This window comes from Cheilinus undulatus, linkage group 3 (genome assembly GCF_018320785.1).
Source record: "Cheilinus undulatus linkage group 3, ASM1832078v1, whole genome shotgun sequence".
NCBI classification, from domain to species: Eukaryota; Metazoa; Chordata; class Actinopteri; order Labriformes; family Labridae; genus Cheilinus; species Cheilinus undulatus.
In genome coordinates, this window is record NC_054867.1 from 45,737,165 (window position 1) to 45,763,261 (window position 26,097).

The 26,097-nt window shown below is 38.9% G+C and overlaps 2 protein-coding genes across 8 annotated transcripts in view; one reads left to right on the forward strand and one right to left on the reverse strand.

The window, feature by feature from the left end:
* Positions 1-23,825, forward strand: part of rap1gapb (RAP1 GTPase activating protein b) — a 246,310-nt gene extending 222,485 nt beyond the window's left edge. For 4 of the 6 annotated variants that reach the window (XM_041779604.1, XM_041779621.1, XM_041779630.1 and 1 more), the window contains 9 exons: positions 4,021-4,152; positions 6,429-6,506; positions 9,664-9,773; positions 11,539-11,655; positions 12,273-12,402; positions 15,369-15,468; positions 18,160-18,266; positions 19,720-19,768; positions 19,894-23,825. In XM_041779604.1, the coding sequence (XP_041635538.1) occupies positions 4,021-4,152; positions 6,429-6,506; positions 9,664-9,773; positions 11,539-11,655; positions 12,273-12,402; positions 15,369-15,468; positions 18,160-18,266; positions 19,720-19,728 (783 nt within the window). In that variant the 3' untranslated portion in view covers positions 19,729-19,768; positions 19,894-23,825. The remainder of the gene's footprint in view (positions 1-4,020; positions 4,153-6,428; positions 6,507-9,663; positions 9,774-11,538; positions 11,656-12,272; positions 12,403-15,368; positions 15,469-18,159; positions 18,267-19,719; positions 19,769-19,893) is intronic. The other 2 variants (XM_041779597.1, XM_041779614.1) reach the window with 2 other exon arrangements.
* A 238-nt stretch (positions 23,826-24,063) lies between these two features.
* LOC121504654 (protein-arginine deiminase type-2-like) overlaps positions 24,064-26,097 on the reverse strand; it is a 28,845-nt gene continuing 26,811 nt past the window's right edge. The window contains exons 14-16 of one of the 2 annotated variants that reach the window (XM_041779642.1): positions 26,017-26,096; positions 25,158-25,295; positions 24,064-25,073 (exon numbers count right to left, since the gene is read on the reverse strand). In XM_041779642.1, coding sequence (XP_041635576.1) covers positions 24,840-25,073; positions 25,158-25,295; positions 26,017-26,096 — 452 coding nt within the window. In that variant the 3' untranslated portion in view covers positions 24,064-24,839. The remainder of the gene's footprint in view (positions 25,074-25,157; positions 25,296-26,016; position 26,097) is intronic. The other variant, XM_041779652.1, reaches the window with a different exon arrangement.

A 26,097-nucleotide genomic window follows, 5' to 3' on the forward strand; every position in this document is an offset into this window, starting at 1 on the left:
CTGGGTATTCACACAAAAAAACTAGAAAATGTTCCATATCTCAGAGGAGCAGTTCTCATGGCGTTTGATTTTCCCCCCTGGCTGTGACTGCTGAACTCAGTGTGTTTCCACATGAAGCTGTGGTTTTGAGGCTGGGGATCGCCTGTTGTGTATGAAAGGCACTTCATTGTGACTGAGAGTGCTCCATCTATGACCATTAGGGTGGCGGAGCGTAGCCCAGCCGCGGTGCCATGGTGGCAGGAGCTGTGATTGTGTGTGCCTGATGAACGATTTAATGACCCCTCATTAGGGCGCTGATGAAGCCGTTTGCAGCTCTCCCAACGGGCAGCTCCCTCGCTGTTTTTCTCCTGTCTGTGACACCAACTAGCTCTCAGCCATCTTCTCTGCATTTCCGTGTCATTTCAGAGAAATGTGCCAGTCCCTGCCATCTCTTTAGATCCATCCCTTCATCCACTGCATTTGTATGAATGAACTCCTGCCTGCTAATCCTGCCTCATCTCTGTCGTCTTGCAGCCTCTCTCTCCCTCCCTAACAACTCTGCAAATCACATCATAGAGAGAGATTTCCCACTTGGTCTTTCCCACTTTCTCACACTGCCTTCCTCATTCACACTGCATCCTGTCCTCCCCTCCCCTGATGCTGAAGCCCACCGTGGATTTTCCCCGTTTAATGACGACTTAAGAGATAAGAGACTCGGCTTCATTTTCCTCACTTACAAAGCCTACAATCTCTTCAACCCTCTGTGAGCCTACGTCTTTTTTCACTCAGCCTCTTTGCTCTTGCCTGTTGACCTGCACTGCCTCTAAGTGTTCACAACCAGCCCTGCATACACATATGAGCACAAACCAGAGCATATCTGCATAAACACTCACACATGTCAATTTACATGTTTTTGGCTAAATGGATTCCACTTTACTCTAAAATATTCACACATATTTGTCCTTCACAAGAGGTTTTTCACAGTAGAGATTTTGGCTCACCACAATAGAAAAGCACAGTTGTCTCTAAAAACATCAATGATGGTTTAGGGTGGTTTCACATCAGAGACCTGGGCTCGGATCCAAGTACACTTGACCCTAAAGTCTGGTTCATTTGATCAGTGTGAAAACAAGCAAACCAGGCATGGGCACCGTGCCTGAATTCATTTAAAGAGGTGGTGTAGGGCGAAATTTATTTCTGAGCTTAGGAGGTGTAAACGCAACATCACTTGAGTTGAGTACTCAACAGGGAGTAGAGGTCATTAAGACAATTCTTCTGTAAGCATCTGCTGTCTCTTCAAAAGCTGTTCTATCTGCACAGCATGGGTTTATTTCACCCCTGAGCTGCAGGGTAGATGCATGGGCGTAGATACGGATTTTGTGCCCCAGAAAGAATATTACACAGAGTCCCCCTTAACCAGCTAGCTAAGCAACAAATACAATTCTTACTAATATCTATGCGTTTTTATGTATTTTTTAACCACACTTTCCTCATTTATGAGCATTATTTTTACTATGGTTAAATTAAATTTATTTGCATTATTTCTCTGCGATGAACTAAACCATTTGGACATTTCTGAGGGAGGAGCAGAGCCCCCCAGTATTTTATATTATTCATACCGCTAGCTTCATATAGCATTGAAGGTAGTGGTAATAACTGATCAAAGTTGGATTAAAATGGATAAAGTCCAAGTTCCAGCTCGCTGAAAATTCTGCCACACAGGATTCAAATGATCAGTTGCATCAATGGGAAGGAACAACGGCTAGCTTCAAGCGGTAAAGCAAGTAAGAGGCAGCCATTTATTGTTCATAGCTTTGTACTCTACATAAGAGATGGACCTCGCTATTCCTGCATTAATCAGGATGAGATTAAGGTCCATAATTAGAGTATATATTTTTCTACGTTTTCTGCTTTAATGCACTTTTTTTTATTAAGCAGTTAGATGATGTGAGTCTGAGTAATCTCAACAACAGGCTTTAGTTTTTAGATTAAATGTTATTTGAGGTGTTAAGGCATTTTTTAAAACAAAGTTAAATGGTCAGAGCTTAACATTGACTGCTCAAATTTTCTGCAGCTTTGGTTCCACCACTCAGGTCCTTGATTGACATTTTAGATTATCTTTATATTCACATTTTCAAACATGGAACTAAACCTACCCACCACCCAAAAATTCTTCTTTTATGATAAACACAGAGCTTCCAGATGTATCATTATTCCAGCATTTATAGGGTTAATAGTAGGGCTGTCAGCATTAATGCACCAATGGCAATGTATTTAAGGTCCATAATTATTTTTTTGTTTCTTTTTTGTTGTTGATGTTTAAATTATCCATTAACAGCTCTACAGTAATTGTTTTGAGGCCTTGAGTATATGCTGGTGCTGACTTGTTCAGTTGTATTTAGAGCAGGAATGGTTATACTTTGCAAAGGAGGAGGATGTGAAATATGTTTCTTTAACTCCATCCTCGTTGACAACTTATTCTATCAGAGCAAGTTTTTCTCACAGAATGCTTTTATTGTAACTTTTAGTGCATTTGTTACTACATTTTATAATTCTTTTATTGAAAAAGATTGAGCAATCAGTAGCATGAACTCTTCATGAAAATATTATGGGTTAATGAGAAGGGCCATTTTGAAGTAAACATATATATACAGCTAAAATTCAGATGTATAGCCCCCTTGTGCAATGTTGATTTCGTTGTCTAAAACTATGACCAAACATGTTCATCAACAGCCTTATTTTTCCATGACAAAAACTAGACTAAGACTAACAAAAATAGATCTGTGATGACTTAAACTGAAAAAAGTAAGTTTAGTTTTCATCAAGATAACTAAAACTAGACTAAAATGTTATGTAGTTTTTGTCTGACACTCAAAATCCTTCACAGTTCTCCACTGTGGTTAAATCTTTAAAAACAATGTATCTGTAGCTATTTTGCCTCTCAGCTGTAGAAAGCAGGGACCCCAGCTTTGGCAAGGTGCATAGAACACACAACCATGATTTGGTACCAGATTTAGGCAAAAAAATAAATGCTTGGACTGAAAGTAAAGACTAAAGTGTGAGGACTTTTTATGGACTAAAACTAGACTAAAATGTTTTTGTGTTTTTGTCAACTAAAACTAGACTAAAACTCAAAAGGGTAGAAATTACTTAAATGTGACTAAAACTTAAAGACATGTAACTGCCCTGGTGGCACGCACACCTCATCACTGGCTTCACTACCGTACTTTTCATGCACAACGTATGGTTATAAGCAAGCAGCAACCTCCAGCCTTAAAAAAATAAGCAGATTTGGGAGTGAAAAGGGACAACATGCAGTTCCCTGAGTGTCCACTTGAGGCGGGCTCCAAAAGACAGGGAATCCCCATAAGGTGCCATACCAAAGAGCCAGTTTTACAGCAACCATAAACACATTGACAGTCCTGTACAATAGGTCTTTGTAGCTCATTTATTCATTTGTTTAAGAAGTTTAAAGTCTTGAATACATCAATGCTAAAATCGATGTGTTGCTTGTATAATTAGGGGCGTTGCTGAGTTTACTGACAGGAGGGAATGTTGTAGCTGTTATTATTTCACACTCTTTACCTCTTTTGACTTCAGTCAAAAGTTAGTTGGAGTTAGTTTTTCCAATATGGCAACCACCAGTTCTTGGCTTCAAATGGCCTTTTCAGAAACTAGTGGATGGCATCACTGAGCCTATGTCCATGTTTTATACAGTCTGTAATAGTGAGATAGAGTCAGATAGACAGGACCAGGACTGTTGAAAACTGAAACAGCTTTTAATTAAACCCAGCCATCCTTATTTTTATTTTTTACATCTGTGCTTTAATAATGTGTCAAAGTGAGATATCTACTGTTTAAAAGACCCACATCTGCATACCTTTTACAACTAAAATCAATTTGTTTATGCAGCAAAGAAGCAACTCATGTGTGCAACATTCAACATAATCTGGATTCAGTTTGAGAAAAGTGTCGAGTACATACAGTATGTGGTAACACGAAGTGGATCCACTGACAGTATCTCCTCGTCTCTCTCTGTAGCGGGTCATCCGCAGCAGAAGCCAGTCTATGGACGCCATGGGCCTCAGTAACAAGAAGTCACACACAGTCTCCACTAGTCACAGTGGCAGCTTTACCCACAATCCCGCAGAGAGCCCCAAAACCCCTGGGATTGTAAGTAGCCCACGCTGGTTCACATGATGCCCACATAACACGTACATCCAGGATATTTTTCTTACCTCTTTCAGCACAGAGAATAAATACACAGCCCTCTTCTTTTGTGTAAGCAGCACTTTAGCAAATTACTCCTGTTGGCACGCTGTAGCACTTTAGTTTCTCCTATGGTAACATCAAAGCACCCGCTTTCATTTTTCATTTTAAATCTCCTTTTTGCTGTCGACTAAAGCAGCTCTCTTTGTTTGCTTTTCCATTTACACTCAGCGTTCCTATTAACAGTTTTATGTCAGACAAAACAGCATAAATCAGCATCCTCAGCACTTCATTCATCATCATGTGTTGGAAGTATATTCATCATCATGAAGGGTTACAGTCAGATATGTAGGTTGGTGTTAAATAGAGCATATGATAATTTCCCTGACTATATAAGATGACTCTGATTGTACGTGAGCCCCGGTTTAGTTCATTTCCTGAGTTTGAAGTGAGTCCAACCCCTGTATGACTACCCAGACTCCCTCCTTACTCTGCTTTTGTCCTGACTTTCCCTCCTGTAAATGTTAAAACTTCTCTTCGCAGCCTTGTTTATGTGCATGTGTGGCTGCAGAATATGCATGGCACACGGCATCAATGCAAGACGCTTATTCAGTTTTCTTTCAAAGATGGGGTTGATACAAGCTCAGAGTTTGAGAAATAATGCCAAAGTGCCAGAAACTGCAGTTCATCAAGTGGCCACTTGAGGCTGATCCACAGTGAGTCAATCCTCATTAGGCTCCATGTTAAGAGTTGAAACTTCACAACGGAATTAACAACAAAGTTACAACAAAGAAATAATGTACCAAACACAAATTTCCTTACTTTTTGTGCCAAGTTTATATAAAATGTAGTGCTGTCAAACGATTAAAATTTTTAATCAGATTAATCACAGGGTTGCTGTGGATTAATTTCGATTAATCATGATTAAATATAATTCATTTTTAATCTGTATTAATCGCGTTTCATTTTGCATAAGCAAACAGACTCAAAAAAGAAGACTGTTTCATCTTGGGTTTTTTTGTACTCAGATTTCCCATCGAGAGGGCCAACTTGCTGTTTAGCGTCTTCCATATCGAGTTGGTTGGTCACTACCGGATAAACGGCCCATTTGCGCATGCGCGGCAGCATGCTCGAAAGTAACCATACTTGGACAAACTGCCCGAAATGCGTTGCCAGAGACATTTCAGGGATTTTGAGTCATTCTGCGCTGTAGATGGGTTAATTGCGTTAAAATTTTTAATCAGATTAATCATGATGATGGATTAATCCGCATTAACGGGTACATTTTGACAGCCCTAATAAAATGATAAGTGATATAGATTTATGGCCCTATAATTTACATGAAGCTTCATCAGGGATGTGCAATTCCAACTGCCCGTGCAACCACCACCATCATTTGCCAAATGCAATGTGGCATGGTTGAAAATTTGCCCCCAATTATTGCTAATTGAAGCTGCTAATTTTGTTCTCATATTGGGCTGAGATAGACTGGAATGCAGACTTGGTTAACAGCTTTTCCTCCCTCATTCAGTCATAAACCATCTATTAGATAAAACAGTAGTGTACCATTAAGTGATCTAACCTTGAGCACTGTTTTGATTAAACAGACTTTTTCATGAAGAAAACAAATGACTAGTTGAGCTGAGAAATAAGCTTCTGAGCAACCTGGCTGCAGGCAAAGTGTGGGGTTAAAGTAGCATGATATCCCAATTATTTTTTAAAAGGCTACAGTTTGACTTTAGTTACCAACATGAAATTTGAGATTTCAAATGTGACAGTTCTTTGCATTAAAACTGAATCAACCCCATTTTTGAAAATCCTCATTTTAAAAGCTTCTCTTTGGATTCTGTCAACCCTCTTCCCCCTCTTTTGTCCCTCTGAATGCATCACTAAGCAGACCTGTATCCCTCAGGGCAGAAGCTACAGACATGCCTGCTTCCTCGGTGGCGCTCCCTCTCTCGCTGTGCCCTCCTGTGTTGGACTTTAGGCTGCTTTTGCTCTTAAAATCCTCCCACTTTATCCTCAATATCCCCTTTATTAACTCACGCTGCGGGCTTCCTGTCAGGCTCTTATGCATCTTGCTGTTTAACCTCTTTGTGCTGTGCGCATGATATCTTATGATGTGTTTTTTCTTTCCCTTCCCCTCCTCTTGCTTTTATCAATCTGTCACCTCCTCTCTCTCTATTTCTCTCTCTCTCTCTCTCTCTGTGCTTCCCTTCGCTCCGTCTTGCGTGGCTCAGTCATTGCTTGTTCCAGGGAAAAGTCCCAGTAAATATGGACGCCGAGGCAGTGCCATAGGGATAGGAACAATAGAAGAGGTTCATGTATATTTCTATTCTTGTCTCTTGTGTTTTTCTTTGCTGTTGTCTTTTCATGATGTGTGTAGAAAGTGAGCTATAGATCAAAATGAGCCTTAGCTCCCAGAGCTGTGAAAGACCTGTAGATATAAATGTGTAATAAATCCTAAAGACAATCCATTATGTATAGTTTTAATCATCATACCTCTCATTCATACAGAAGCTATAATACATTATAATGAAACTGAAAGGGGATGAATATCTCAATCACCTTAGTTTACAACAGAAGTCCAAAGCAGACATGGATCCATGCATTTTATTTCACTTTGTTTTCTTGTAAAACCTGAGATTTAAAGTTGTACCCTTGAAATCTGGAATTCATCATACCTACTATTGTGTGAAGACCAGTCATGTCACTGAGAGCTGATAGGATAAATAACAATATAATAACAGCAATACAATACAATAAAGCAAGATACAATACAGTCAGATAAGATACAGTAAAGTTAGTTATACAGTTAGATGCTCTACAGTAAGTTATAGTACAACACAGCAGAGTTGGCTCCAGAACAAATCAGATGGTGGGGGGGGGGGGCATTAAGGTAACTGTAGAGGGGCACAAACTGCCATTCATAACTATGATATCCTTTCATATGTTTGCCATCGACAACACAGTCACTATCCCTTCAATACACGCTACAAAGTTTATTTTTTTTATTTATCAGGTTATTTGTCAGGGACAATATGTAAGCATTGCTGCATTTAATTACAGTGCAACCGATGCAATGTATGCAAGACTTCTAGCCATGGCTAATTTGCAGTCCTTGTCCCTGGTTAGGCTTTTAAGGAATGACACAATTCATATTTCATGTATGCAAGGCACTGTGCCACTGCCTTATTAAAGGCTCAGTAGTGCTGTAATGCAGCCTCTGAAGTTCTGCAGAGTGGGTTGGGGCGGCACAGTGGCTCATAAAGGGGGGCATGGTCTGCGAACGCCCCCCATGACGCAGACACTGTGAAACAATTAATACAATACAGTAAGGCACAATAAGATACAGTACACAAAAATACACAACTGTACGATACGATTTGATATTATATGAAACTATATAATACAGAACAATGCAATACAATATGATACAGTAAGATATAGGATAATGTACGATATGGCAGGATACATTACAGTACAAAACAATACAGTACAATACAAGGAACATTTACTGTAGACTAGTCTGCAGTTACGCATTTAATTAGATAGGAATTTTTTCAACTAGGAGTATCTGCACTTTTCTTATCCTTTATTTTTTTGATCCGCAGCTTTAAAAGAATATGTCATAATTAGCACTGGGGTCAACCTCGCTACCTCAAGGAGATAAAAGTTTCTTTCTTTTGCTCAAAGTTGCTCTGAAAGTGTTCCTAAATCAAAATTAAAATAAGGCCGTGCAAGGACAAGATAGAAGCTCTCTGAGAGGATTCTTGAGATGTCTATGAATACTGGCCATTTGCCCCTACAGCATTGTTAACTCTTTAAAGACCTTGTAAAGTGAAAATGAATCTGTATTTAGGTTTGTTGTATGAAAGGTCACTGTGTTATGAACACCTAAATCAAATCAGTCCACTAAAACATCTCTAAGTTTATTAAATTAAGCTTCAAAATCATGAAAATTGAGGCAGTAAAATCTGCTCCAGGATGGTGTGTCTGTTGAATGAGCTGAAGCCACACCCATTTAGGAGAGTACAGTCCTCTCAGATTTAAAAACTGCCACAATCTGAATGTTGACTTTATAAGCAGAGTCTGTTCTCTGGCCTAAATCTCTGTTATGATGCTATAAATGATCCATAGACCACTGTGGCCGATAAATTTGGCAAATTTACCTCACAATGAACAAAAAAGTCAGTATTTAACTGTCTAACTTTCAACAAAGGCAGTGACATCAGCTAACAACAGACTGTACTGAGATGAACTGCTCTGTGATTTTATATTGTAGTGTTATAGGGGCGGGGTCATTCCCTACTTGGCCTCGCCCACATGAAACCAAGCCAGGAAAGAGGTAAAAGAAAAACAAACTTTCAAACGCTCTAAATCCAGAAATCAGTCACATATAGATCTCAGTGTTTTCACATGTTTACAGCAACCATATTCCAACATATCTAGTGTGTTAAGACAAAATCTTTGGATTTTACTTTACAGGGTCTCTAAACATCAGATTTATAATCATGTTTTTCACTGGCAATAATTGATCAGTGGAATCAGATATGTATATCAAATATAGCTTATGAATATTGAACATGTCTTTTTTGTCAAATAATAATTTGCAGCCTCTTGGTGCACATCAGACTAAAAGAGATCTTAAAATAATCAGCTCTCTGTAACAAATTGGAAATTTGTTGGGAGTACGTTTGAATTAAAAATTAAATTTGAATCCAACTTGGACCCAATAGTGGTATCGAGAGACACTGAGAGATTCAAACCCAGAGATGAATATGCCGGGATCTCAAGAAAACAACCACAATTATCTCACGCTCGCTGGGAAGTAAAGTCAAATAAAAGTGTTTGGATTTATGTCCATTTAGGGCTCCCGTAGTTAACCTACTCTCATTACGAAAAAGATAATTCATTTTATTGCCTTTTGTAACATTTCTGTTTTATGCTGCATTACTGTGTGTCTCATGGTTTCCTTGCATTTCACTTTAAAATTTGTTCTCTAACGCTGTTTTTAAAGTGAGAAATTAAGAAAACAGGATTGTAAACACACTCCCACCTATGTCCTTACACACAGCCACTCATTAATGAATCATTCTGCATCTTAGATTAGGACTGATTTCCAAGCACATTAACAGGTTCAAGTCCAGTTTTTCAGTGTCAGTTTAAAATAAAAACAAAACAGCATCCTGAAGAACGCCTCTGCAGCACTCATACATGTACAGTTTTTTTTTTTTTACAATCAAATCAGAGAACAGAAAATAATAATCCAGTCACTGATAAGCAAAATGTGTCATAACATTATCTCATGGTTCATTACGCCATCATTCCATTTTTCCTGCTCAGCAGTCAGTATTTCCTGCTATTACTACCTGCTGTGTAATGTTTTCTGTATAAATATATCTCATACTGTGGTTGTGAAATGGTTACACAATCCCTGCTGGGTCTGACGTTCCTCTCCTTGCTCACTGTCAGTCACTGATCATTCCTGGGAAAAGCCCAACCAGGAAAAAGTCTGGACCATTCAGCTCGCGTCGCAGCAGCGCCATTGGCATCGAGAACATCCAGGAGGTCCAAGAGAGGAGGTGAGAGGAGGGAGCTGCGCTGATCAGCAGGGAGTGGGAAGTGAGGAGAGAATAGTGTTGCAACAGATGGAAGCTAGGACATTAAAATGTGGAAACCAGCCATTGGAAGAAACCCTTTTTAAAATAACAAGCTACTGTTGGATGGCTTTTTGGATTCTGAAGACTTGAATTCATATGTGGAGGGATTTAAAATACACAGCTGAGATTTACTGCCAGTCTGGTGATCGTAGCAACAATTGGAGACTAAATACTGAGAGCAAATGTTCATCAATGACAGCAAAATGCTCAGCTGTTAATTAAACCTTTATAATAAACTTTTTACAACCAATGCATCCATCAAAACCAGCATAAAAATAAAAGTTTATAGTTGATTATAATGTCTAAAGACAGGAACAAATCAGTCTTCATTTACAGGTTTATAAATGATCATAAAACGTCAAATAACAGACAATCCTAATTTACAGTCCTGTCTTTTTTTACCAGCCTGCAGCTGCTGCATGTTTTGACTTACAAATGCAGGTCTCAAAATCAGAGCTCACTATGCATGAAAAAAAGAGTGGATTAAAACAAAGAGAAAAAGCAGGAAACAAAAATAAGGTTTAACATCTGTTCAAGAGAGACAGAGTAGGTGGTTAGGTGTAAAAATTCCATAAAGCAGAAAAAGCACAATGTGAGCTCCCATGATATCTAACCTCACAAAGCAGATGGATTGTCCAGATTCCATGTCTGTTATCAGGATGATCCATCACGCAAAGCTCCAATCTGAAATGATTGTTCCAGGACTGAGAACGAATCTGACCAATAAGCATCGTTTGAGGAGTTTTAGGCGGTAGCTACAGGTGGGGTTTAGTTGTACTAGAAGCCAGGTTGCCATGGCTGCCACATGTGTAGCGTTTAGCTCAGATGTAGCTATAGTAAAGTGGCAGTTCTATCAGAACTAAAGCCAAATTTCTTCATTGAAATATGAGAAAAGAGCTTTTGTTGGTGGAGAACATTTGTTCACACTTCTCCTGATCAGTCTTAACAAACCTTTTATCCACCAATAAGCTGATTAAGCTGAGATTAAAACAACAATGCTCTGGGTATTTTTTTTAAGTATTTTGAATACTCAGATACTTCTAAAAGCCAGGACTCGTGTGATTCAACTCAAGTCATTATCGGATTGAGCACCTTCACTTGTATTTGTTTAATTCTTCACCAGGTTTAGGTAAACTTTTCCTCAAGTGATAAAGGTGTGTACTTTGTCCACCGTTGCTCTTAATGAAACGCCTGACATTAAAGAGAGTCATATATTTACTCCTAATAGGTTTATACAGAGTGTGTTATCCACCGTGATGTTCAGAGGCCATGAGTTCCACATTTTGCTCTATGATAGGTATAATTTATTCAGTATCTGTTGTCCACAGCTGCTTTAATCTATATTAAAGTCCTCTCCTGCAGGTAATGAAATGTCTGCAGCCTTTGGAGGGCAGCAGGACACATATGTTGATAAATGTGCAGCCACTGATTAAAGTAGCACCAGTGTGCTGTGGCATTTATCCCAGCCCTCCTCAGTACCTTGATTAAATCACATGCAAATTACATCAGGCTGCTGCAAAATAACCACATTTACCTCTAAATACACCAGACTGGAATATTTCACTCAGTTTACTGTAGTTTATACAACAGACACTAAATAACAGAGGGGTTACTGATCGGAATAAGTCAACTCACTCTAAATGTATTTCCATGTGTTTTTTTTTTTTTTTTTGTCTTTTTCCTGAAGTCGGGAGGTGTCACCCAGCACCCAGAGGATGCCGGACAGCACACATTTTTCACATGAAAACAGATCAGACAATTCATCCAATCACAGCTCTCCAGAATTTGCTGCAACTAAGAACAGGTAACCATGACATTAGCATTTATATGAGTGTGTTATATTCTTCAAACATGGAGATTTCATTGTAATGACTGGCCCTTTGAGTGGATAGGAAGCTCTGTAGGAGGAGACCTCAGTGGTTGTGTTGTTTAAACATAATATAAGATGGCAGTGGTATTAGCAAATAAATTCTAAGTTAGTTGGGACACATTAAAATTTAGAACACGTATATACAGATGTGGACAAAAGCTTATTAAAGACTAAGTCTTGTCTGTAATTTTAAAGATTAAATTGTCATTGTTTTGCTGATGAAGCTGCTAGTTATGTTTATAGCCTTAAGGCAGCACTTAACCTCATTTGTTTGTTGTCATTTTGTCTGATCTACACTAATCTACAATTAAGTATTGCTTAGAATCTCAGCTCTAATTAAATCAGGAGAGCTGCAGTAACTTAAAACAGCTTAAAAGATTATGTTACCTTGGCAAGGACACAAACACAGAGCTGTCATTTTGATGGAAAGTGCTTTGGGCGCTGTGAGATGAAGATTTATAAGGATCCTAGAAGTGTAAGTGGAGGGGGAAAATGGTGTTACTCAGATAAAATCAGTCTGTTTGTGCGGTCAGAGTGACCCAGGCGTGTAGTATGGCCATGTGTTGCAGGGCGCCGTCCATCCCCGAGGCTCAGGACCTTTCACGCTCCTCGTCCAATGCCAGCAGCTTCGCCAGTGTGGTGGAGGAGAATGAGGGAGAGGACGAGTACGAAACTGGACTGGTGGGTGGGCACAGATACATTGATCAATTGATTTAAGTTGTATTTCTGATGTTAAGCATTCTAAAAACACTTCAGCAAGCAAAAAGAAAAAAAAAACAATACTGTGAAAACTTTGTCATTGCACACAAAAGAATGCCTTTGTTGAATACAAAAATCTCCAGACACATTGACAGGACCGATAGAATTTATGTTGATCAGTCACCTGTGAGCTCAATATCAGATTGAAGCTGCCAGCAGTGATAAGGGGTCCTTGCCCCATCCCACATGTCAGGCTTGCTGCATGTCAAGACTGTGGTACAGCATCAAATGGCCAGCTGCAGTTATGTCTTTCAGAAACCAAACTATGAAAAAGCTATGAACTCTTATGTTTTACACACAACATTAAGTGAGAGTACACAGCAAAAAAGTTAAGTGATGGAAGGAAGTCATGCTGAGAGTGCTGTGGCTTACCAGTGTGTGGCACTAAAACAAACATGCATTGTTCCATGAAGACATGATCAAACAGAGACTTAGGAAGTTTGTTTTGCTTAGGACACAATAACTCCCTGCTAGTGGCGAACGCCACAGCCTTATACTGTGAGTTGTGTTTATGTGCCACAGAAGTTTGTTCATGTCATCTCTTTATGAACTGTAAAATTACAGACTTGGACCAAATAAACCCCCTTGAAAGGTTGACTCCAAAAAAAAAAAAAAAAAAAAAAAAACCTGATATATCATTTGGGTTTTAGACATAAATGTTTGACAAGTATGACAGCCGTGCCCTTTGAGTTTAGATGTCAGGCTGCACAATTTAATTTTTTGGACTTTCCATCTGAGACAAGCTTGTAGACGGTTAAAGCCATGTTTTTTCCGTTTCCTTAAGATATGCCAGATTTGTGCCTCCACACCTTGTTTTGAGACAAACAGACCCATAGGCACTAACAGGAGCTCAAGTTCATTTGGTATTTAAACAACATGAAGACAACATCTGTGTCAGCTGATAAAACATATAGCAGGGTTCAGAGTGTGCAACCTAATGAGTTTATTTGACACATGTACAAAAAATGTTTTGTAGCTATCAAACATTTAGAGCATTCTTTCTTCTTTTAATGACAGTCTGAAACATCTGGGAAGTGAGGAAGAGCAGTTGCAAGAGGTTTGGGAGAGGAATGTTGTCCTCATTTTTTTAATGCTCCAAATGTTTTTTGTTGGTGAACGGTCTGGACTGCAGACCGGCCAGTTCAGAACCCAGACTCTTCTACTGTGAAGCCATGCTGTTGTGATGGATGCAGAATGTGGTTTAGCATTGTCTTGCTGAAATATTCAAGCCATTCCCTGAAAGAGATGTTGTCTTGATGGGAGCACATGTTGCTCTTAAACCTCTCTATACTTTCCAGCATTAATAGTGCCTTTCCAGATGTGTAAGCTGCCCACACTACAGGCACTAATGCAACCCCATACGATCAGAGATGCAGACTTTTGAACTGTGCGCTGATAACAAGCTGGATAATCTACTCTTCTTTAGTCAGTGGTTTCCAAAAAGAATTTCAAGTTTTGATTCTGGACTGTTTCAGGACCCTAGGATCATGCCTGTTTTTAATGCAGTGCTGCCTGAGGGGCCAAAGATCACGGGAATCCAATATTTACCTTCAGCCTTGACCCTTGCGTACACAGATTTCTTCAGATTCTCTGACTCCGTAATGTAGATTGTGGGATATTCAAAATCTTAACAATTTGATATTGAGGAACCATTTTCTGAAAGTGTTCCACAATTTTTGGACGCAGTTTTTCACAGAGTTGTGAACCTCTCTCCATTTTTTACTCCTGAGAGACTCTGCCTCCCTAAAATGTTCCTTATATAACCAGTCATGTGACTGACCTGTTGTCTGTGAACCTGACCTACTTCTCCAGGTGTCTTCCTTAGTACCACTTACTTTTCCAGCCTTTTTTTGCCTTGTCCCTGTTTTTTTAAGATGTGTTGCTGCCTTCAAATTCAAAATGAACTGATATTTTTCATTAACAGTTAAAATGTCTCAGTTTCAACATGTGAAATGTTGTTTGTCTTCTATTGTAAATAAAATGGGTTTGCTAATAATTACATTCAGTTTCTATTTACACTGTACACAGTGCCCCAATTTTTTTGGAATTGGAGTTGTAATTTAATTTAGTGTATTTTATAATAAATGATTACATGTCAATCTAGAGCTCATTGGTAAGCAAAAGCCTCGGTCCCCTCTAACAAGCTTATAAGCAAATAAATTGGTTCAGTATGTAAAGCAAGACTCAGAATTTTTTATAGTATATTTTCAAAATAATTCAGCCAAATTACAGTAACAATGCCATTTAGCAGATGCTCTTATGCAAGGTGATGTACATCTGTGGCATAGACAGGTGTTCATGGCATTAGGGACCTTTCCTTCCAGGTGTGTCTATAAACCTGATGCTCTTTAGGCTGATGCCAATGATCTTGAACATAACTGTGCACTGAGATATGTTTATCTTTTATTTAAGTTACAGTTCACATAAGATCCCTGTGGGCATCCCTTATGAAACGATGCGTTTGTAATTTTTGTTTACTCCATATATCAACAGACCATTTTATTTCACCCAGACAAAATAATAACACTACTGAAGTGCAGACATCAAAACTCAAAGCAGCCGGCAGCGTCTCACTGCTGATTCTATTAACAATCATTCCACTTGTTCTCTGGGGAAATCCACTTGTTTTTTATCTATTGTTTTGTGTTCTCAAAACAACAAACGATGTGAGAATGTTTGATAGATTGCACCATATCCCCGAAATGACAAGTCTGAAAATGTACTGCAAAGTAATACATATTAATGCCTTTACTTCACTGGCAGCATTTTGAATCTTAAAAAAGACAAAAAATGTAAATACAGTCTTGGAGTAAAGCTGTGGTTATGCTGACTGCATGCCCTTGTTATTTGTTGTACATGAAAAAAGTCTTCTTCTATTCCTCCCACAGGAGAGTGTGTCTTGTATCACTCCAATCAAGAAAGACTCTTTTGTGTACAGCTCTGTGTCTGAGGACAATACCGGCAGTGGCAGCCAGGAATGTTTTTCAGGTGAGTGTAGGAGAAAACAACAGCTCACGTTACTCCATGAATGAAAAGCCTGAAGGTGTGAGAAACACACATTTCCACAGGTCAGCTGTATTACATATCCACAATAACTGAGGGGAATCTAGATGGGCAAATGTAAGACTAACACTACTGGCTTCCTGTTTGATCTGAACATCCTAAAGCAGTCTTTCCTAAGTGTAAGAAAGCCATGGCCCAATGTGAAACCTGAAAATCTTCCAGATCCCACCAAATCTCCACCACCACTGTTTATTTTATTTTCTGAAGCATTTGCAGATATGTAATGCCTCTGACATTGCTTTTTTACAGGTCTAGTGTGTTAAATAGGAAATATTTGCAGCATCTAACACCACGTTGAAACTGCACACGATGCAATCAAGTGTCCGCAAAAGAAATGATTATAGCCCTGACAGCACCCAAGCTTTTACCCCATTACAATTTTCCTTTCCATTGTCCACATTGAGATGGGTGAGGAACAAGAAAAAAGGAAGATAACAAGGCATAGGGGGAGCCAAACACAACATTTCCTTGATTTTCTTTCACTTTCCTTGCTCTGCAGAGCTTGATAACTTGTTTTAAAAAGTACAGAGCTGTGTGTTAATTATATCTGTTTTGTTCTTACTTGTGTTAACACAGAGACAAATATTTGACAGCTCAATATTAAACACTTTACCTTGAAAGCTTCTTAATTTTGAAAAATGTGACCAGCCGATCAAGGCAGCACATCACTATCTCATAGTTTTTGCAGCGAGTCTGCACTGAGGGAAGTTGTTCTGAAGTTTTTCAGTAAGTCAACTCACATTTGTATCATTTTAAGTACTTATAATGGCAGCATCAGCCTCCAACTTCAACATTCCTCGAAGATTTATTTTACATGCAGAATTTGAGGAGTGATGAGATAACATCTTAAACCACCTGTCAAAGTCTACAGGTGGATGCTGGGGTGGATGTGGATTGAAGCGCAGTACTGATTCAAAGCTGGCAATTGCAGTGCAGAGCAAGAAATTGGAAATCTTGAATTAGGAGGATGTGTGTCATATGATTTGACTATGATGCATGTCAGGTGTGAAATGATCATGCTCGAGTTGACTGCCTGTACTAGCTTACTCCATTTGTTATAAGAAAAACAGATAAAAAATATTAGAAATCTAGGGTGAAAATCTAGTTTTGCTGCTATGTCTGACAGGGTGCCTTTGACTCCCTTCAAGCCTGACCTGGCCTGAGCCTGTGAAGAGGGACTGGGATCCTGGGCTATGTCGGGCTGGTCTCAGATCATCTAACCTCAACCTAGTGCCCATATAAAACATACATTTCTGTCAAGAATTATAGATTTTTAGTTTTATTGCTAATATCCCAATTGGAACAGCCTACTTATTGCAGTGGTTCCTGAAAAAGACACTTGTTTTAACAATATAGTGAGTGCAATAGTTTAGGGAGGCCTATAAAGGTATATGCAAATATAATTTTGAAACCCTCAGAGAAGTTAGTCTCCCCCATCTCCCACCCCTACCAAGCACCTTGGTGACCCTCTTACCTCCAGTTTCCAGGTACAACGAATGCACTGGGATCTGCCGGCAAAAACATTAGTCATTTGAAGCGTTTCCGCTGCCCATGCTCTGGTCCACCAAGTCCCAGAAGTGCCATTTTGCTCTTCTTTGTTGGGGATGCACTGCAGGTATATTTTTGGGGCTGGCTGCTGGCAAACTGCATCAATCTACATTGAGCAGATCGATCTAAACAGCCAGAAAAACATGCAAAGTATACAGTCAACTTCAAATTGCAACACAATGCACAGACTCCTGACAGAAAATCATCACTATATAAACATTACATCTCATCTTGTGGCATGAGCTTCAAGTCATTTGGAGGTCAGTAGGTCACAGAGCTATTATGGCACCATAAATGAGGAATATTTAACTGTCACTGAATTTTACATGATGCAAACAATAACCTTAATTTTGTCATGTACTTACATGTGGCAGAAGCAATAAATTCGTAGAATCATGCTGGAATTAACAGCAAATCCACAAAATAATCCACTGTTGACATACTATTTCTGCTTGAACTCACAGTTCCCCCGTGATCTCTGCCCTCTTGTCTCAAGCTGATCAGGGCTGCACTATGTTGGGCAGTGCTTCCAGTGTGCCTGATCATTCACCTACATTGGAGCAAAACTGTGGCACTGGGGAGCACAGCACGGACGATAAATGTGGAAATTATGGGTTGGGGGGATTCATTCTTTAATGGATGTACATAAGATAATGTATGGATAGGATGGAGTAAGATTTATTCATATTAAGGAGTGTTTTTCCAAACCTTAAACCATGTCACAGTTAGGTCTGTTTCCCATATCTGTTTTCTTTATTATTTATTTTGAAAATGCTTATTTAAGTGAAAGTTCACAGTGAACTACAGCGACTTTCTTTAACTGGACTGGGGTCTGGAGAGTTAAACAAAGTTTACTTTCCCTTGAAAGTCCCACGTTGCAAACTTATCTGTGATTCCCACACAACTTCTGTTATGCTGCAAATTCTGTTTTTCCAAATCTATAATGACTCACTCTGAACCATTAATCTTTTGCATGCTTATCCGTTTTTGGCAAGAACAGCTGGCAGCAATATACGTTTGAGTTTATTAGCCATGACAGCCTCACATCTGTCGTCTCCTTCTCGGCAGCTCCTCATCTTCAGCAGCAAAGCGATCCGGCGAAGACATCAGAGCCGAAGGGGACAGACGGCCAGACCAAGACAGAGCGCCCGTCACAGGAGCACAAGTTCTCGTCGGTGAGACTAACTTCTCTGTATCAATCATGATGTGACACTTTCATGTGTTAGAAAGTCACAAGGACAAATGTTCCCTCTGATTAAATTTTAAGTGATTAATTAGGGAGACAAAGGAGTCTCTGCTCACTGCTCTAATCTGAATATCCATGGGTTCAGAATAGGGATGTACAGATGATAAACTCAACTTATGATAGGCCACAGATCACATGGCAGGGTTCACAATACAAATTTGTCACCAATGGGTTGTCCAACTTTTACATGAGATAAAGTAAATTTATGAATATACACGATTCTATATATTTCAACTCTGACAATAAAATGCTTCCCTTATATTTCTTACAAATAAACAGTCATGGATGAAAGTATTGGCACCCCTGGTATTTTCCAGAAAATATACCATTTCTCCCAGAAATTGTTACATTTACAAATGTTTTTGGTATACACATGTTTATTTCGTTTATTGTGTCAGAGGTCATGGGTGTTCCAGCAGGACAATGACCCAAAACATACCTCAAAAAGCACCAAGAAATGGTTGGAGACAAAGCGCTGGAGAGTTCTTAAGTGGGCAGCAATGAGTCCGAATCTAAATCCCATTGAACACCTGGAGAGATCTCAAAATTGCTGTTACAAGAAGGCACCCTTCAAATCTGAGAGACCTGGAGCAGTTGGCAAAAGAAGAGTGGTCCAAATTTCAGTTGAGAGGTGTAAGAAGCTTGTCAATGGTTATAGGAAGCCATTGGTTTCAGTTATTTTTCCCAAGGGTGTGCAAACAAATATTAAGTTGAGGGTGCCAATAATTTTGTCTGGCCCTTTTTTTTTTAATTTTGTGTAAAAATATGTACATTTTGACTGTAGGTAATAGCTTGATTTCTGGGACTTAACATATGCATAATCGACCACGTATGGACTGTCACTCCAAACAATAACAAAAGATGTCAAGTAGGATGTGTCAGCACCTTTTCTCCCTCACTATGTGAAATTCATCCATGAAACCAAAACATTGGCTTGCTGATTACTTAATACAATGTATTGATTGCCATTTTCATCGTCAGAGCCCTCAATTCAAAACCAGAAGCGGCAAATCTGCTCTCTACTCGACATGGAAATGCCTGGTGGGGCGTACAGGAGCTACAAAACGACAACATCTATTGTAGCGTTTAACAACTTTTCTGATTACATTTCCATGAGCTTGAAATTGAGTGCGCTTAACCATTAATTTGAAGAGAAACTTCTGAGCTAACAGTAAAATTAGCCAAGAAGTGGTTAATGTATCAAATCCCTCTGGAGCCCATTGGCCTATATTTTGCTTAAGAAATCCCCTCAAAAATAACTTAACTGTCAACTAATGTGGCTTTTAATTACTCTTCATTGACCTTCACATTCTACTACATTGCTGGTCTTCTGATGTTATATTTATCTGTTTAACTAGCCCCTTTTCCATGTTGGTTTGCAGAATTGTTAGCCAGACTCCTCTGATCCCTACCATTGATGTCCATCTTCAGGTTTGACATTAATAATAAAATATACAACTTTCTTTCCTTTGTTCTTTCCTTACTTTCCTTTTAGATTTTAAACCTCTCTTTTGACTGCAGCTTTTTACTTTTGTATCCCTCCCATTTTGTCACAGCATTCCCATAGGAGGATATTTTTACCCAAAGCAAGCCAAGGGCCTGTGATCTCCACTGCTGACAAAGAAGAGGAGCAAGGTTAGAGGCCAGATCAACAGACTGACAGATCCTCCTCTGTATGTTTGGCATGGATCTGCTGCCTGTCAAGAGAAATACCCAGCTCCGTGGACATGCACCTACCTGTCGCCCTCATCCAGCTCCATGTGGAACCCTTCGTGAATGCTCAAAGCAGAGGAAACAGGACGTCCATGCCCATGCAGCATCATGTCTCCCCTGTCACCTGTTAGCTGGAAGAAGTCCGGCTGCCTGCTTGTTCTTCAGGCCAGTACTCTCTGGAAACTGAGTCTACACTCAAATGTTGTGTGTCTCCTGTCAAAGATCAAGGTTTAAAGAAGGGGTTACTATTGGTGTGAAAAAATCAAGACAGATCAAACAGCCAGTGTTTGCCTAATGCAAAAGAAAGGTCTACAGAGAAGAATATAAAGAGGAAAATGTTTTTTTAATGTCATCGTCCCATCCCACTGTGATTTTGTACATGGGTTAACCTTTGTGGTCCTGGCCAGGTGTGTGTGCCTGTCTCTTGAGCAACATTTTGTGTTTTACTGATAGTCTATTCTTCTTCTAAGTATTCTGCTGTGGATATTTGTCCTGTTTTATGGCAGATTTGGTTCATTTGTCATGTTTCAATAGACAAAGTTGTGTACTTCTCATGGGTGGCTCAGTGCTTGCACCTGGCTAAGTCTGTAAAAACAAGAATGAAAAACTTTGATGATACTTAAGCAAGGCTGTAATACTCTAGTACCCATACCAGCAACATGTTTTTTACCCATAGACTGTATTAATAAGTGGACATAGCCGTCCTGATGTCACACATTAACCCCATATATTTTTATTTCATTTTCTAATGCAACTATCACCAATGTTTTTTTTCTTTGGTGGTTTTTAAAAGGTGGATGGTATCCAAAAAAGTTGCATTCCTGCCTGTTACTGGAAAGTACAAAAGTACAGTCCTCTCTGCTATACTTGTGGAAAAAAACAAAAATGATATATACAACAACCCCCCCTTCTCACCCCCCTCCTCTGGCAGCAAAGTATATAAATCTTTTCAGTCATCAGAACCTCAGAAACTCACCTCCTGTGTTTTTAATCCACCTGATTTCTTCCTGCCGCTTGTTTCAAACTCATCTTCAAAAATGTTACTGTATATCCTCACCCAAGCATCAGAGAAACTACCTCTTGTTAGCTAACTAGCCTTAGTTTTTTTTCTATAGCGAGTTGTAATATAAATGAGCTGTCTCTATAGGTAAGCTGTCTTGTTAGCTAACTAGCATCAGTGAGTGATGTTTAATGTTGGCTAACTCTCTTAAAAAGTGAACCGTCTCTAATGTTAGCTAACTCTCATATTAACGGGCACACGGTAATAAAAGCTTACTGACAGTAATGTTAACATACTAATTCTGTTAGCAAGCCAGCTGTAATAGCAGCTAACTTATTTTATAGGTAGTTAACTACTCTTAGTGAGCAATTGAAGTGAGCTATAGCTAATGTTAACTTTAGCTTTAATATAAGTGAGCAATCTGTAATGTTAACCAACTAGCTTTTGGATAAGTGAGCTATCTCTATTATTTGCTAACTGGCATAAGTGCGCTATTTCTATTGTAAGCTAACTTTTGTGATAGAAGTGAGCCATCTCTAGTGTTAACTAACTGGTTCTAAGACAAGTGAGATATTGCCAATATTAGCTAACTAGCTAATTAATTAAGTGAGCAATTTTTTATATTAGCTTACTCTCACATTATAAGTGAACCATCTCTAATCTTAGCTGATTCCTCTCAGAAAACCAAGCTATATCTAATGAAAACTCTTGCTCTAAGAAAAGTGAGCCATCTCTTATGTTAGCTAACTAGCTTGAGCGAACAATTTCCATTGTTAGCTAACTCATAATATAAGTCATCCATCTCTAATGTTATACAATTGCTGTAATAAAAGTCGGCTGTCTCTAATGTTGGCTAACTAGCTCTAATCCAAACCTTCACCAACGGTGCTACTGGACTTGATATTACTTCTCCAAACGGCTTCTTCTTGTCACATTTATTAGCAGCCTGCGACACAGTTAGTTTGTTAATATAACAGTTACTAGCTCTATTAACAAATGTAATATTAACTAACATTCTGTTTTACAAGATATCAAGAGCAAGATATCTCTAATTTTAGCAAACTCTCTCTAATACTAAATACCTCTTAAAAGTGTTAGCTAGCTTTAGCTAATGTTAAACTCCAAAGTTAGCAAGCGACCTCTTATGTTCTTTAATTCTCTTATTTTTAAGCTAGCTATTGCTAACATTAGCTAGCTTTCTTTATCAATAACCTTAGCTATTGTTTCTAATGTTTTGAAGTGAACTCTTTGGGACCCTGGGTCTCCAGGGTACGAACAAGACTGTCAAAACATGATTTTGCTCACCCACAGTCAAAAGCTCATCAACAGTTCTACCAAAGAATAACACTTCTGGTTGTCTCCTTCAAAATTAAAGTTCCAGATAGCCTTCCTTATTGGCGGTGAAAGGAAACTGAAACTCATAGAGCCTTTTAGTAAGATAAGATAAAATAGTTTACATTAACTAACGATTATTATTATTTATGTTAGTTGTCAAATTCAAGATCAAATTTGATTTTTAACTACCACTCAGCATATCTTGATTTTACTCATTGTCCCTCTGCTGTTCATATATAAATATTCCGGTAGGATCTGTTACATTTCTCACTGCTAGCGATTATGGACCATGTAACACAACTGTACAGTATTGGGCTATCATTTGAGCTTTCGGTTTAGATCCAGATGGGGACTTTGTGAGTCTGGTGAATTAATTAGAATTCTACTGTTTTGAAGACTCAGGTTTGGCATTTTGACAACTGGCAACTGTTGTACTTTGGGAGCCAGAAATTACCTTATTTGGAAAGAGGGGGAACATATTACTAAGCCCCTATCTTGTTTGAGGCCACTTCGGCATCAATCACAGATTGCCACGACATGAGAAGTGGTTCTCAAATGGTATAGCGCGAGGATCTACCACCACCTCCGTATAATGGCAAATATAATGGAACAAAATGTGACAGAGCAAAGACATGGAGACATATTCTTTGAAACAGAAGTGTATCACTGACTTTTTGCAGCACTTTTTTCCAGGCTCAAATTTTCAACTCTCTGAAAATGGCTTCATTACCCACTTTTGGGTCTCAATCCACCAGTTGAGAGCCAAGGACCTAAATCTTTTACTGCTTGAGGGTGAATCGACTGCACAAAAGTTCTCATTAGTTTCCATACAATTCAGCTTCTCTGTGCAACAAAGTCTCCCCTTGCTGGCCATGAAACAGAATGCATTTTGAGGGGCAGCTCCACATTTGCTTCACTTTTAAATACCAACAGGCTATGTCCACTTGTTACGCAGTCTATAATTAACCCCACACCTTAAGGTACTACTGATAAGATTTTATTTTCTCTATCTCTCCTCTGTCGCACACCACATGTTGATTTCTGATGTCTTTGTAAGGCTGTTTGTTTATACAGCGGTACTGTGCATGGTGTAAATCTGCTTGCCAAAAACCTCTCTTCTGTAAAGTGGTGCCATGCTTGACTTAGAGGTGTTGTCTTTGTAATTTGTGTTTTACTGAAAACCAGCCAACATCTCCAGATGCAGTGCACATTGCTGATCAGAGAGCCAAATGCCACTGTTTCTAATTTTATTTCTAATGTATAATATATGTTTGTGAATCAAGCACTACATTTTTGGAGATATTTCGAAAATGCTGACCTTTTGGAATACCTGATTCATTGCTGAGTAGGAATTACACTGTGACTCGTCTTGAAGTTGCCTTTTTAATGATTGTGTCGCTGGAGCTGTTTTAAACGAGGGTTATATTTAAAGGCACTGCGTTGCTTGAATGTAAAACTAGGCAGGTATGTATTTATTCATACATATCTGCCCCAATGAATGGTGATACTGTGTGGACTCTTAAACACAGTACACATGAATCTGAAACAGCTCACATCCCCAAGCAGAGAGGCGTTTCCTTGTCTTTGGTTTGTTACCAAAAAAGAACAGCAAATGCTTCATTTTAGTTTGAAGAATATGAGATTTATTGCAATTACATTTGCTATCCTTAAACAGTTTGTACAAGTACAAATAGTTTGAAGGCAGTGGTCCAAATGCAAAACAACAAATATTCAGTGACTTTCAAACTATTTAGAGCTACAAACAGAACAAAGCAGCATTTTGCGTTTGATGCAACAGAAAAATGGTATAGAAACAAACCATGAAGAGACATTTTTGGTAATAAAATACAGCATTTTAGCCTTTTAAAATGATTTAAAGACATTGTTTCAAATGATTTTCCTCTGGACTTTGGAAATGCTTGAGTAGATGAAGTGTGCCCTCTTGTGGCTTTATGTCATTATAGCACATTATGTGGTACCATTCATCTAACTGTGCTTGCACAACAGTTGGTTTTGAAACCACAAAGACTGGGAGTGAATCATCTATGTGCTCAGTTAAAGTGATTGTATTTCTGTTCCTGTCCACAGTCTGCTTAAGCCCTTGTTCAAAAGATTTCTTTGTAAATATTGCTTTTCATCCTTTTTGTAAATAAAGCTGACAAAAATGTTTAATAAAGATGAAGATGCAAACAAAAGAGATAAACTCTGGTTTACTACATTAAGGCTAACAGTTGCCATGCAAGAACAATTGTAGAAAAAGAGCCATACATAAAAAAAAACCCATAAAAGATTAGCTTTGGGATTAACTTGTACATTACTGGTTGATTTTTAGTGAGATAGAAGAAGGCTTTGAAAAGTAAAATAATCCCCATCCCTATGACTTAAAGGTGCTTTGCTTTCTTAAAATATTAAGCATACTGAAAAGCCCATCTCTATTTATAGTAAAGGCCCTCTTTACATCTCCATGTTCCACCACTTAAAGTCGAATGGCACCCTGCGGGTGTTGGAGCCACAGTGCACCTCTCCCAGCTTTTTGTGGTAGGCGACGAAGTCATCAATGAACGTGCAGCTTAGACCCAGGCCCTCCAGCAGGGATCTCGTCTCAGCCTCTATAGCACAGCTTCCGTTCACCTTGGGGCCGAAAGGCTTAGGGATGCCGAGGTTTTTCCCCAAGACAATCATGTTCACCTAGAAATACACATAGAATGAGCCCTTTATGCCTCTTTAAATGGAAAAAAACTCATTCCAGCTTAGAAATATCTCTGAACAAACCATGTCAGGATAGAAAGGCAGGGCTTTGAGCTTCTTTCCATCTAACACAAGCTGGAAGAGGATCGGCAGGTCGATGATATCGGCGTCCTCCAGGCCCAGCTCTCTCTTCAGTACGTCTCTGTTCCAGTCGATGCAGCTCTAAAGAGAAGGTGGTTATGGTGCACATTATTCATTTTTTTCAGCTTTTTCTTTTTTCTAAATTAGCAAAAACATATGGTGCAAACTGTCTCTTTGCCTCGCTTTTCTGCATTAACGCCAGCCAGTCTCTCCATAAAGAGGCTGCACTAACCAGCATCTCCTGTGACTGATAAACAATATTTACAACTGTAAAGAGCATCAAGGTACTTTTACTGGGTGGTTAATGTGAAAGATTAGGCTTTTAGGGATTTCAAACCGTAAAAATTAAAAACATACAGTTTTACATCCATTAGAATCTCAAATCCATGACCATTACTGAAGGACTGGCATCATAAAAATATAAAATAAGTGAAGTTGTACTAACTGTAAATAAGTATCTATACGGTGTCAAACTGGACAAATGACCCCATCTTGTGACTGGATATGCCATTAACTGGCATTACATTGCTAAATTTTGTATTAAACCCATGTGAGCTGAGTTGGATCATCATTTTTAAAATGTTAATATATTGTGAATGTGTGTAGAATCAGTTAACAGTAAAGCAGAGTATGACTCCTGCTGTCTCAGAGCCATCTTATGCATACAGTCAGTAGGAACACAACACCAGTCCCACATCTGACTACTCTTTTCTAGTTTCACCCCAAAACCCCACAATCAAGGTTAAAACCTAGAATATGGCTGTTTTCAACTATCTGGGATGCCAGAGTCAATTCCACTCACCTGCACATAGTTGTTTTCAGCTTGGAGACCCTCATCAGCAAGTATTTCATCAACTGATAATTTTTTTTCTTCCTCCAGATC